Genomic DNA, 12,475 nt, shown 5'->3' on the forward strand with positions numbered 1-12,475 from the left:
CAGTTGCCCACTCCCACCCTGACCTTTGATAGGGACAAATGACATTCTCTAAATCTTATGGGGTATGTAAATGCAGCTCCAAGCCAAGTCCCTTAGCAGTGTGCCCATCCCAGCCAACGAGACTGAGGCCCTGAGCCTTCCTAATACTGGTAATTCTGACACGGCCAGTGCACGCGCCCCTCCCATCTGCTCCCACTCTCCCTGCAGGGTGATCCTTCTGAATTATAATCCAAGCCTACGGTGCCCAAATGTCATCAGGGCAAGAAGAGGGCAATGACCAAGTTGAGGCTAGCTTTGTGATCTTAGGCAAGGGACTTATCTCTTTCAGAATGCATTCCAGGGGTGTGGATTCTCTAGAAAGGGTGGACCTGCTTAAAGGGCTAGGTGTTTAAATCCCCACCCAGGAGATAAGCACAGGCCTAGCAGGTAAATATTTAACACAATCACATGCTTCCACCCATCAGTGGGATTCCTCCGTAGCCCTAATCTGCCTTGCCACATGGCCCTGCACACCCCAGACTACAGCCTCTTCTAAGACCTATATGATAGGAACTTTTCAATATGGTGATCATCAAGCTCTGCAAAGAAGGAAGGTGAGGGAAGGGAGAATGAGCGTTGAACACAAGCCATGCAATATCAGGCATCATCACCATATTTAATTCTCACAAGAATTCCATTATAGACAAAGGAACTGATATTAAGTTTCCTTCCAAGGCCACATGGCTAGCAAGGGACAAAGCCTGGCTTCCTTTCTCCAGAAGCAGTGCACTTTCCATTGGACACTGGTGTTAGGATCAGCTGATGTTCAGTACAGTGTCAGCACTGAGCATAGTATAGTAGCACTTGGGAGATGTTGGTAGCCAATGGGTAATCGTCCCAAATGGCTGTTAACCAAAATATCCAGTGAAGCATACTGCATGTCCTAACTTTTCTGTGAGATATGGATTTCTAGACCTGTAGATAGGATCTCTGGGTGGTGCAAATGGTTAAACACTCAGCTACTAAGCAAAAGGTTGGCAGTTCAAATTCACCCAGAGCCGCCTTGGAAGAAAGGCTTTGTGATCTACTTCCAAAAGATTACAGCCATTGAAAACCTCATGGGGTGCAGTTCTACTCTGCAACACATGGGGTCGCCATGAGGCAGAACTGACTCAAGGGCAACTGGCAGTGTTACTGATGAACAGGAAGACAGCCAAGGCCAGGCAGTCCTGGGTCCTCCAGAGTCCTGGGCCCACCTCCTGGAGACTCGCCTTCTACCTACAGGGCCAGAATCTGATGTTCTTTAGATCTCCCTGCGTGGAGGGATATGTAAAGGAAATCAGAAGGCAGGTAACCCATATTATGTTTACACACGCAAGTTCACATACACACATACACACCTAAGTTCAAAAAAATGGTGCTAACTGTGCCCAGCATTCCAAGAGTCTGTGAAGCAAGAGGCGAAGGGAAGGCTTTCAGGAAGATGCGATTATGCAGTGGGCTTTGAAGGGAAAAGGGAAGTAAGGGGAGATTCCTACATGGAGCCCCAAAGGGGAAAATGAGATACTGGATTTTTGTCAAACAACTCAGGACAGAGCGAAGACTCACTTCCTTTCTACCATGAGGGGCGTCTGCAGACTCCCAAGTAATGCAGCACAAAAGTCAAAGAGCAGAGGCCCATCCCATGGGTTAGAAGAGGTGGTCTAAGCTCCACACCAGGAGGGCTGGTGCAGAGTAAACCCAGCCTCTCTCTCCTCTGGATGTCTGTGATACGGTTCAGCCTACATACCCGGCTGTCACCATTTACCAAGCACTATGGGCTGGGGTACCTTACACGCGGTAGTTATATGATTTGCACTCGTCTACTAACTGAACAGTTGGTGGTTTAAACCCCTTCAGTGGTTCCACACAGAAGAAAGGCCTGGTGATCTGCTTCCATAAAGATGACAGCCAAGAAAACCCTATGGAGCAGGACTACTCTGTAACACATGGGATCACCATGAGTTGGAATCGATTCAGCGGCAACGGGGTATGGTCAACCCAGTGCTAGTATGTGGTCATACCTTGCTTTATGTTGCCTTTTACTACTTTTGTACTGTTCTACAAATCCAGTGTCCTCTGCTAGATGGACTCTAGAGCCCTCAAAGATTGGAAGCGTCCCTTTCAGTGTAGCCCCTGAGGCTCCAAACGGTCTCTGTCACTGGTCCCTCATACATTCTAGGGCACTAGCCTCCCGCACAGTCCCAGGCCCATCTCCCCCTCAATTGCCCAGAGAATTTATGACAGTACAGCATTGTCCATTGCAACCTCCACCTCCCGTTGCTTAGCAACTGCAGTTCGGAGTCCCCTACACAAAGGCAGAGAGGCCCCTTCCACACTGTGAAGCAGAAAAAAGGTTAACGGGCTCAGGGGCCTCTCTTGTGAGTCTGAGTCCCTAGACCAGCTCTGGCCTGACCAGGAGTTCCAGACTGGGGGTGGAGATGGGAACAAAGGGTAGGGGTAGGAAGAAAGCCCCAGAGGTTACTGCTCACAGCCCTTGGCACTCAAAAGAACAACAGAGACAGAAGAAAACCCACAGGTAGGCAAAGTTTCCACCATCCAGTGGCCTGCATGCCAGAAAGACCTCAAGGCAGGGTGACAGAGCAGAGAGAAGGAGATGGGTTTCACATCTCCCTGCTCCATCCAGGAAAGCCCTCCTCTCTCCTCTCCTCCACCTCCCCCTTGCCTTGCTCTCAGTCAGGGCTACATTTTGAATCTGCCCAGCCTCCTCCCAACAGCCCAAACCCCTCCTGGCCAGGCAGGCAGAGACAGGGAGGGAAGGCTGGGAGGCACAACCATCTTTTCTCCTCTTGTCCTGATTAGGGCCCTGCTCTCATCAATTCCCACTGGGCTGGTGTAGGCACACACACTCCCACCAGGCTGTTTGCCAACAACCGCCCCCAGTTTGAAAATAAACTCTTCCCTTCTCCCGCACCTGCTGAGCCCGCCCTGACCTGACAGCTCAGCCAATCTCAGGGCTTCCCCTAGAATTCAAACTAAAGAGAGAAAGGTGGGGGTGCTTCCCCCCTCCACACCCTCCCAGGTGGCCTTTCCTGGGTTTCCCCTCAAGGAGGAGGGAACAAGACTCTCACTTGCCCTGATGCCCCAGCCACATCGTTAGGACCTCCGGCATACCACCCTCTGAGACCTGCCTGCCATGGCCCAGCACTAAACCGCTCAGATTAAGGCTGCAGCCAGGATTAGGCGGAAGCAGAGCCATTTTAGGGAGTCAGCTGCAGGACAGCACAAGGCCTCCGGGGATGCCTGTGTACTATTTTAAGACCCATGCAGGACCCACCTGCAGCACCAGCCCAGGCCAGTCCCATCCATTAGCTGATCTTTAGGGGGCCTGGCCCTCTCTAGCCCACCCCACAACGCACCTGCTCAGAATCAGGCTGAGCCACCACTGGAGAACCGAGGGGACACCTACCCTGTCACCGCTTTGGCCCACTCCTGAACAAGTCTGGAATCCCCTGGACTAGCATTTAAGACACTGGGGGTGGGGCCATGAACAGCTAGCAATTCAGGAACCAGGATAAGGCCAAGTGGGAGGTCTACAGAAAATCAGGATGGAGTCTAGGAGGCTTCGTGATGAGATCTAGAAAGAGGGACTAGAGAATTAGGATGGATACTTGGGATAGGGTTCCGGCATCCTCTGGAACAGACCGCATGGAGTTCTAAATGGCACAGCTACACCGTGCGTGTACGTATGTAAATGAATGAATCAACACTGCTTGGCGGCAGAGCCACACTCACTAAGCAGCATGGAAGCAGGGGAGTGGAGATGAGGTTGGGACAGGGACAGTGCAGTTAGGAAGGGGTCTTGCTCCCATCCTTCCCAGACCCCCTTTGTTGGTGCTGTCTCCCTACCGCCCCCCTGAGGCTAACTCTTACCAACGTAATCAGGGTCGATGCGGGGAGAATAGAGGCCGAACTGGATGAAGATGGGAAGCAGGAATCCAAAGCGCAGCCACTCGATGACATGCAGGGGGGGCCGGCCGGCTGGGGGCAGGAGGTCACAGCCCAGCACCGTGCTTTCCCCAGCCCGGCCTACCACTGACACCACCTCAGGCTTCCCTCGACCTGCATGGTGGGTGGCACAGAGAGTCAGGGATGGAAGGGAATGTCTCATCAGTATCTCTGACTTTGGGGTGATGGGGAGAATCCCCAGCTTCTTTAGAACCACCTTTGTTCCTCCCTTCCCCTCATGTGTTACATGGAGAACCCCCTGGGGAAGCCCCCACCCCAAGGCTAGCAGAGAGTTCTTGGGCCCCAGGAGTCCAGCTCACCGTCAGCCCCCTGGCTGATGACCAGGCTGAGGATGGCCAGACTGAGGCACCAAACCATAGCCCAGCTGGCCTGCTCGTCCAGCCCCTCCTGTCCACAGAGGCTCAGATGGTGGGGCAGAGGGATGTCCACAACCCAGCAAGCCTAGGGTCAGTTCCTCTGATGGGCTTCTGGGAACAGGCTTCAGCTCTCTCTCCTCTGGACAGTTAGGGCTTGGCTCATGTAACACCAGATGAAGCTGTTCTCTGGAGACCCACGGGATCTAAATGTAAGACACAAGGCTACATGCATTGTTGGCCAATACTGGAGCCTACAAGAAACCTCACAGCTAGAGAAAGGCACTAGGAAAAGACAGGAGAGCAGATAAGTAATGGTGGGGGTGGGGGGATACAAAGAAACCAGAGATCTTGCAGCCCCGGGCCAGAAGACAGAACCCCGCGTCCCAGCCTCCTCTGCCTTCTCTTCCCTGACTCCTGGTACTAACGACAAGGCAGCAGATAGCAGGCAGAAGCAGTATTACTATTGCCTCCACCCACACTGTGAGAAGTAAGAACCCTAAGGATTTCAGAGGGCTTTGCTCAGGGTCCTAGAGCCAGTCATGGGCAAAGCCTGGATGAGAATCCAGGCCTCCGAATCCCCAGATAGCAGTCCCCAGGGTCCCCACACACAATCCCTTGCCCCATGTCCCCAGCCTCTGGGAAGCACCCTAGAAGCTGGGGACCCTGTGGTCTCTTTCTCTACTCAGCCTCCCAGCAGGGCTCTTGCTTTAGCAGGGAATGAGTCAGACTCTTGGTGGAGGAGGAGCTGCCTCCCCACCTGCTGATATGGGGGCCCAGGCAGCATCCCCCAGGTCTGGGCAGGTCCCACAGCAGGCGGTTGGCACCACTTCCCCTTCAGGATGCTGCCAGGCAGCCCTCCCTCTGCCAGGCACCACGGCCCACGTGCCTCACCCAATTCCTCCCACCCACTCGCCTCCAGTCTGCTCGGGGCTCCAGGTTTTCTAGGCCTTCCCTTCACCAACTCCAGGGGCATGGTCCATGACAAGCCCAAAAGCCTGGGAGTCCCTAAGGTGTAAAAAGGGAGCCCTGGGGCAGGTAGGGGAGGAACTCTTGACAGCCACAGCCTCAGAGGTACTAGTACAGTCACAGTGGACTGGGGTGGGGGTAGCCCTGTCTTGGGCCTGGCAAATCCAACTGGACTCTGCTCTGGGGCCTCCACCCAGCCCTCAGCCTCATCTCACTGGACTGGCTGTAAAACAACCTCCACAGCTCTATGCCTGATCCCTGCCTCTAATTAATCCCCAGTATATATTTTTTTATGGCTAACTCCTAGCAAATCGCCAGCAACCATTCCCCCTGCCTCCCACCACCCCTAGCCAGCCCCCCATATTTCCCTAAAATATCTTTTCCCAAGCATATAGGAGCCCCAAGTTCTCTCCTGGCTCAGTTTTCCAAGAACATTAGTAAGCTAGGTACCCCCATAATTCCTGTTTTTCCTGAGATCTTTCCAACTCCTCTGGCCTCTCCCCCCAACCATTTCCAAACTTCCCCAGTCCCCCCACCCAGCACTTCTTCATTCTCCCAGTGCTCCCATCCCAGGTATCCCTATTTCTCCCAGTCCCCCCAAAATTCCAGTTTCTCACACCTGATCTCCCATTGCACCAGGTCCTCTGCACCCCCAAAAGCTCCCTTACTGTCTCTCCCAGAATCCCCCTCCTCCAGTCCTCCCCACCCCCCCACCCCACCCCCGGAATTCCCCTCGCTGGGATTCTCCTGCCTCAGCCCACCATACACTCTGGCGCCCCACCTCAACAATTCCCTTCTCCTTCGTATTCACGGACCTCTGGAACTTCTCTTTTCCTTTGGAACTTATCAGGAACTCCCCGACTCTAACTCCAGAGCTCCCGTTCTCCGGGACACCCCCCCGTACCAAGAATTCCACTTCACTCTCAGAACTCCCCTAGTTCTGCCCCCCAAAGAATTCCACTTCTCTCCGCAACTCCCGCAACTCCCTGCTTTTTCCTGTCCCCCCATAACTCCAGCACTGTTCTCCATCCCCCCCAAGCACCCCCACTTCTATCCCCCCAGAACGCCCCCGCCCTCACCTGCTCCGCACCGCTCGGCTTCACTCTTCCAGCTACACAATAGGGGGCGGACCCGCCTCCCCGCCTCGGATGCCCCGAGCGCCTCCCGTTGTCCTGGAGACCGCCAATCCCCCCCCTCCGCGGCGGCCAATGGGAGCCAGCAGAAGGCGAGGCGAGGCAGGCCGGACCCCTTAGTGACCTGGGAGTTGTAGTTTCGGGATAGAAGGACGCGGTGGCACGTGGGCTCAGGTCGCCCCCTCGTGGAGCTCTGTACAACCAAGCGAGGAGAGACAGGTCCGGTGCTTCCTGCAGCGAGCTTCAGGGGCTACCCAGCCAGGGGCCCCGCTCCAGGGAAGCTGAGCTCCTTGCACGCCCTTTCCTTTGTAACCTGCCTTCGACCCTCTGCCCTCCCCTAACAAGCTAAAAGAGCCGCAAAGGCGTCAGCTTGGGTTGAAATCTGAGCCTAGGGGTAAGAATACCAGGCGGGGAGCGGGACTCCCCGCCCTCCTTCCGGGGGGTCCACCCAGCTCCCGAGCTCATCTGATCTCCTCCCTCATCCTCATCCCCCACCTCCACCCATTTCTTCTCTCACCAGACTGGAAATACCTGTCTGCACTGGCGCGCTCCCAAATCTTGCCCAGGCACCTCCCACGGAGTGCACTAGGGGAAGTCTGCGCTCTGAGCTTGGGGTGCCGAGTCAGCTCCAGCTCCAGCTCCCAGCTCAAACGACCCTGAGACACAAACATCCTGAAGTGGGAGCTTGAAAGAGGAGGAATGAAATACATGATCATTTACTGAGTCCCTGCAGGGCGCCAGACCTGGACTAGGTATTTTATAGCTCTACTTAATGCACAAAAACTCTATGAAGCAGGTATAGCTCCATTTGACTAATGGGCAAACCGAGGCTCAACCAGGTGAAGTAGCTTGCCCGAGATTTCCCATCCAGGACATAGCAGAGCTGGGATTCAGACAAAACCCAAAGCTTTCATCAGGTGGCACCCCCTGACTTCATGAAACTTGTTCCCTTGGAGACTTCAACCCTCAAGCAAAAAGATATCTTGCATGTCTGGCCCTCAGAGCTTTCTGCTTCCTCAGGGCCCATGTTTGGCCTGTCCTCAGGATGCAGAGTTGTCATTCGCCCTTCCCATCAGGCTTAAACAATTATTGCCTGTCCAGGTCCCACTCATTCAGTTGGCCCCCTGGAAGCCTTCCCTGAAAGTAACACACAGATCTCGCCCCCATCTGAACACCAACAACTCATACTGAGTGCACCATAGAGCCATGGAACCATCTCAACATCGGGAGAGACCCTATGGGATGGGTCTAACCACTACTTCCAGCCAGAGTCCCTGCATGTCATCCCGCCAGGTGGTCCTCCAGCCACTTTCTGACCACATCCGGGGTCAGAAAGCTCACCATCTCTGTGGTAAGCTACTCCATCTTTAGTGGGCCCTGACTGCTGGAAAGTTCTCTCTGGTGTAAATGGGTGCTTCTGGTCACAGCCTGAGATGGAAGTGTAGCTAAGGAGAAAGAAGAGGCTGGAGTGGGGGGTGTGGTCTCTCTCTCAATCCCTTAGCACATTCTCCCAAAGTAGCACCTTTCAACATTGTTTTACAATGTACTCTACAGACCTAACAGTTGATGAGACTGTAATAGAAACATGTTAGTGGGGGGCAGTGGTGGTTCAGGGGTAGAACGCTCGCCTTCCATTCAGGAGACCTGGGTTCAATTCCCAGCCAACGCACCTCAAGCCCAGCTACCAGCTATCTGCCTGTGGAGGCTTGCATGTTGCTGTGATGCTGAACAAGTTTCAGCGGAGCTTCCAAACTAAGACAGGCTAGGAAGAAAGGCCTGATAATCTATTTCTGAAAATCAGCCAGTGAAAACCCTGTGGCTCACAATGGTCCGATCCCATTGTGTCATGAGTCAGGGGCCAACTCAACGGAAGCCAGCAACGACATCAATGAATATTAAAATGAAATTAAGAAAACATGTTGGTAGATGTGACATGAAAGCAAGACCATGCAGAACTCCTAGAAAAGACCGTCAAATAGGGAAGCGCTTTTTACTTCTTGGCTTCTCACCAACCAAGGGAAAGACCTCATTCTCCCATGCTGGAATCAGCTACACTTCCAATCCAGATGTTTCATTTCTACTACCTCCAGTGTTTACTTGAGGATAAACTAATTTCTCCTGATTTGGGTGTTAAAATTACTTTTTGTAAATTGGGATTTAGAATGGCTTTCAATTAAAAATTTTTTTTTCTGGAAGCTTATTTTGTGAGTTTTATTGCTATTGTCATTTTTCTCTGATTCATATGTTTCTTAGCGAGTTTTTGGTAAGAAAAGGAACTTAGTCCTATAACTTGTTCCTTCATGGTGCCTGAGTCTCAAAACTGAAGATTTTCTTCTAGGTTTTCCTTGATCTATAATCTTTACTCTCTGGGAAAGTTTATTCAACAAACTAGGGTTCCCTGAGCCAAAGTATCAGCCAGCTCACATTTTTCCAATTGCTGACGAAAATATCAGAAAACGTACTCAATTCCAGGGACGCTGTGGCCGCGTGTCCATGAACACTGGTCCTCTCACCCCAGCACCGGATCAGAAAAGAAGTGTGATTTCCCATGGGTTGTTACTGAATCTGTTTATGTGTCTGCCTTTTGTCCCAGTGAGGCTCTAAGCTACAACAGGGTGTGAATCGCGTTCTGTTCATCCTTGAATTTCCCCACAGCTCTTAGTCTATCAGAAGGGCCCCTGCTTACCTCTCCAGCCTAGTTTCTCACTTACATCTTTATCAGGCTGGGCTTTGGCTTTGCAGTCCTTAGAATTTACTGTACATTATTTATTATATTGATTATTATTGATGATATCAATGTCTTGGCACTTACCTTCCGCTGGGCTAGAATGCCCTTTTTCTCCTTTCCTTGGGCTCACTGTTGATCACAGGTCAAAATTCTATTTACCTGTTTCCTCCAAAGCACCTTCCTTGACCCCTCCCACCACACCCTCATCTTTACCCCACAGCCCTTGTTGCACCTCATTATAATTATATCTTTATTTATTTATTTTTATTGTGCTTGTCTTAGTCATCTAGTGCTGCTTTAACAGAAATACCACAGGTGGATGGCTTTAACGAAGAGAAATTTATTCTCTCACAGTCCAGTAGGCTAGAAGTCCAAATTCAGGCTCCAGGGGAAGGCTTTCTCTCTCTTTTGGCTCTGGAGGAAGGTCCTTGTGATACATCAGTCTTCCCTTGGTCTGGGGGCATCTCAGCACAGAAACCTCAGATCCAAAGGATGCATTCTGCTCCCGCACTGCTTTCTTGGTAGTAGGAGGTCCCCATGTCTCTCTGCTCACTTCTCTCTTTTATATCTCAAAAGAGATGGGCTTAAGACACTACCTAATCTTGTAGGCCTCATCAGTGTAATTGCCACCAATGAATCTCAATACATCATAGTAATAGGATTTACAACATATAGGGAAATCATATCAGAAGATAAAACGGTAGACAAGCATACAAGGGAATCATGACCTAGCCAAGCTGACAGTATTTTGGGGGGACGCAATTCAATCCACGACAGTGCTTTAGGTGAAACTTTATAGCTCAAGTTAATTTCTTATACAAAAATTTATACACATATTGTTTTATGACAGTAGTTGCAATCCCCAAAATGTGACAGCACAATCCCCCTTTCTACCCCAGGCTCCCTGGGTCCACTCTACCAGTTCCTGCCCCTTCCTGCCTTCTCATCCTGCCCATTTGGTCTTGTGTATCTGATTGAACTAAGAAGCACACTCCTCAAGAATATTATTTTTAGTTTTATAGTCCTGTCTAATGTTTGTCTGAAGAGTGGGCTTTGGGAATGGTATCGATCCTGGGTTAACAGCGTCTGTGGGCCACATTTTCAGGGGTTCTTCCTGTCTTTGTCAGACCATTAAGTCTGGTCTTTTTATGTGAGTTTGAGCTCTGCTGCACACTTTTCTCCCGCTCCATCCAGGACTCTCTGTTGTGTTCCCTGTCAGGGCTAACATTGGTGGTACCTGTGCACCATCTAGTTCTTCTGGTCTTGGGCTTTTGGAATCTCTGATTGTTTAGTCCTTTAGTCTCTTGGGCTAATATTTTCCTCGTGTCTTTGGTTTTTTTCATTTTCTTTTGGTCCAAGTGGGATGGGATCAATTGATGCATCTTAGATGGCAATTCGCTGGCTTTTAAGACCCCAGGCACCACTCATCAAAGTGGGATGCAGAACATTTTCTTAATAAACTTTGTTATGCCAATTGATGTAGATGTCCCCCAGAACTATGGTACCCCCACCCTAGCCCCAGCTACTCCATCCCTCAAAGCATTTGGGTGTGTCCAGGAGACATCTTAGCTTTTGTTTTGGTACAGTTGTGCTGACTTCCCCCGTATTGTGTGTTGTCCCTCCTTTCATGGAAGCTGATCCTTGTCTACTATCTAGTTAATGAGTCCCGTTCCCCCCACCCTTGTAACCATCAAAGAATGCTTTTTTTCTGTTTAAACCTTTTCTTGAGTTCTTATAATAGTGGTCTCATGCAGTATTTGTCCTTTTTTGACTAATTTCACTCAGCATAATGCCCTCCTGACTCATCCATGTTGTGAGATGTTTCTTGGATTCATCATTTTTCTTTAGTACTGCATACTAAATTGTTGTGTAATACTGTGCAACTACATTGTTGTGTAGTATTCCATTGTGTGTATGTACCATAATTTGTTTATCCATTTGTCTGTTGATGGGCACCTAGGTTGTTTCCATTTTTACTATTGCGAACAGTGCTGCAATGAGCTTGGGTATGCGTATATCTATTCATGTGACAACTCTTATTTCTCAAGGATATATTCCTAGGAGTTGGATTGCCGGATCATATGGTATTTCTATCTCTAGATTTTTAAGGAAGTGTCAAATCGTTTTCCAAAGTGGTTGTACTATTTTACATTCCCACCAGCAGTGCGTGAGTGTTCCAGTCTCTCCACAACCTTTCCAACACTTACAATTTTGTGTTTTTTGGATTAGCACCAGCCTTGTTGGGGTGAGATGGTATCTGATTGTAGTTTTGATTTGCATTTCTATAATGAAGACTCTGGTGGTGTAGTGGTTACGGCTGTTAACCAAAAGGCCGGCAGTTTGAATCCACCAGGTGCTCCTTGGAAACCCTATGGGGCAGTTCCACTCTGTTCTATAGGGTTCCTATGAGTCAGAATCGACTTCATGGAATTTTTTTTTTTTTTTAGTGGGTAATGATGCTGAGCATTTCTCATGTGTCTGTTAGCTGCCTGAATGACTTCTTTGGTGAAGTATCTGTTTTTATCCTTTGCCCATTTTTTAATTGGATTATTTGTCTTTTTGTTGTTGAGGTGTTGCAGTGTCTTGTAGATTTTAGACATTAGACCCTTATCAGATATGTCATAGCCAAAGTTTTTTTCCCAGTGTGTAGGGTCTCTTTTTACTCTATTGGTGAAGTCTTTGGATGAATGTAAGTGTTTCATTTTTAGGAGCTCCCAGTTATCTAGTTCCTTCCTGGTATTTTGGCATTGTTAGTTATGGTTTGTATACTACTTATGCCATGTATTAGGGCTCCTAGCATTGTCCCTATTCTTTCTTCCCTGTTTTTTCTTCCTGATTTTTCTCGTTTTACATTTTATATTTAGGTCCTTGATCCATTTTGAGATAGTTTTTGTGGATGGTGTAAGGTATGGGTCCTGTTTCATTTTTTTGCAAGTGGATATCCAGTTATCCCAGTACCGTTTGTTAAAGAGACTGTCTTTTCCCTATTTAATGGACTTTGGGCCTTTGTCAAATATCAGTTGCTCATAGGTGGATGAATTTATAACTGGTCTATGTATCTTGTGTGAGTACCAGGCTGTTTTGGCTACTGTGGCAGTATAATAGATTCTAAAATCAGGTAGTGTGAGGCCTCCCACTTTGTTCTTCAGTAATGCTTTAATTATCTGAGGCCTCTTCCCTTTCCATACGAAGTTGGTGATTTGTTTCTCCGTCTCGTCAAAAAAATGCCATTGGAATTTGGGTGGAGATTGCGTTGTATCCATAGATCAGTTTGTGTAGAATTG

General features: G+C 49.6%; 1 protein-coding gene across 2 annotated transcripts in view; it reads right to left on the reverse strand.

The window, feature by feature from the left end:
- IGSF9 (immunoglobulin superfamily member 9) overlaps positions 1 to 6,946 on the reverse strand; it is a 19,677-nt gene extending 12,731 nt beyond the window's left edge. Inside the window, exons 1-3 of one of the 2 annotated variants that reach the window (XM_049880927.1) lie at positions 6,588 to 6,946; positions 4,308 to 4,567; positions 3,913 to 4,101 (exon numbers count right to left, since the gene is read on the reverse strand). In XM_049880927.1, coding sequence (XP_049736884.1) covers positions 3,913 to 4,101; positions 4,308 to 4,365 — 247 coding nt within the window. In that variant the 5' untranslated portion in view covers positions 4,366 to 4,567; positions 6,588 to 6,946. Of the gene's footprint in view, positions 1 to 3,912; positions 4,102 to 4,307; positions 4,568 to 6,409 lie in introns of both variants that reach the window. The other variant, XM_049880926.1, reaches the window with a different exon arrangement.
- Positions 6,947 to 12,475: the final 5,529 nt, after the last annotated feature.

Source organism: Elephas maximus, chromosome 3 (genome assembly GCF_024166365.1).
Source record: "Elephas maximus indicus isolate mEleMax1 chromosome 3, mEleMax1 primary haplotype, whole genome shotgun sequence".
Lineage (NCBI taxonomy): Eukaryota > Metazoa > Chordata > Mammalia > Proboscidea > Elephantidae > Elephas > Elephas maximus.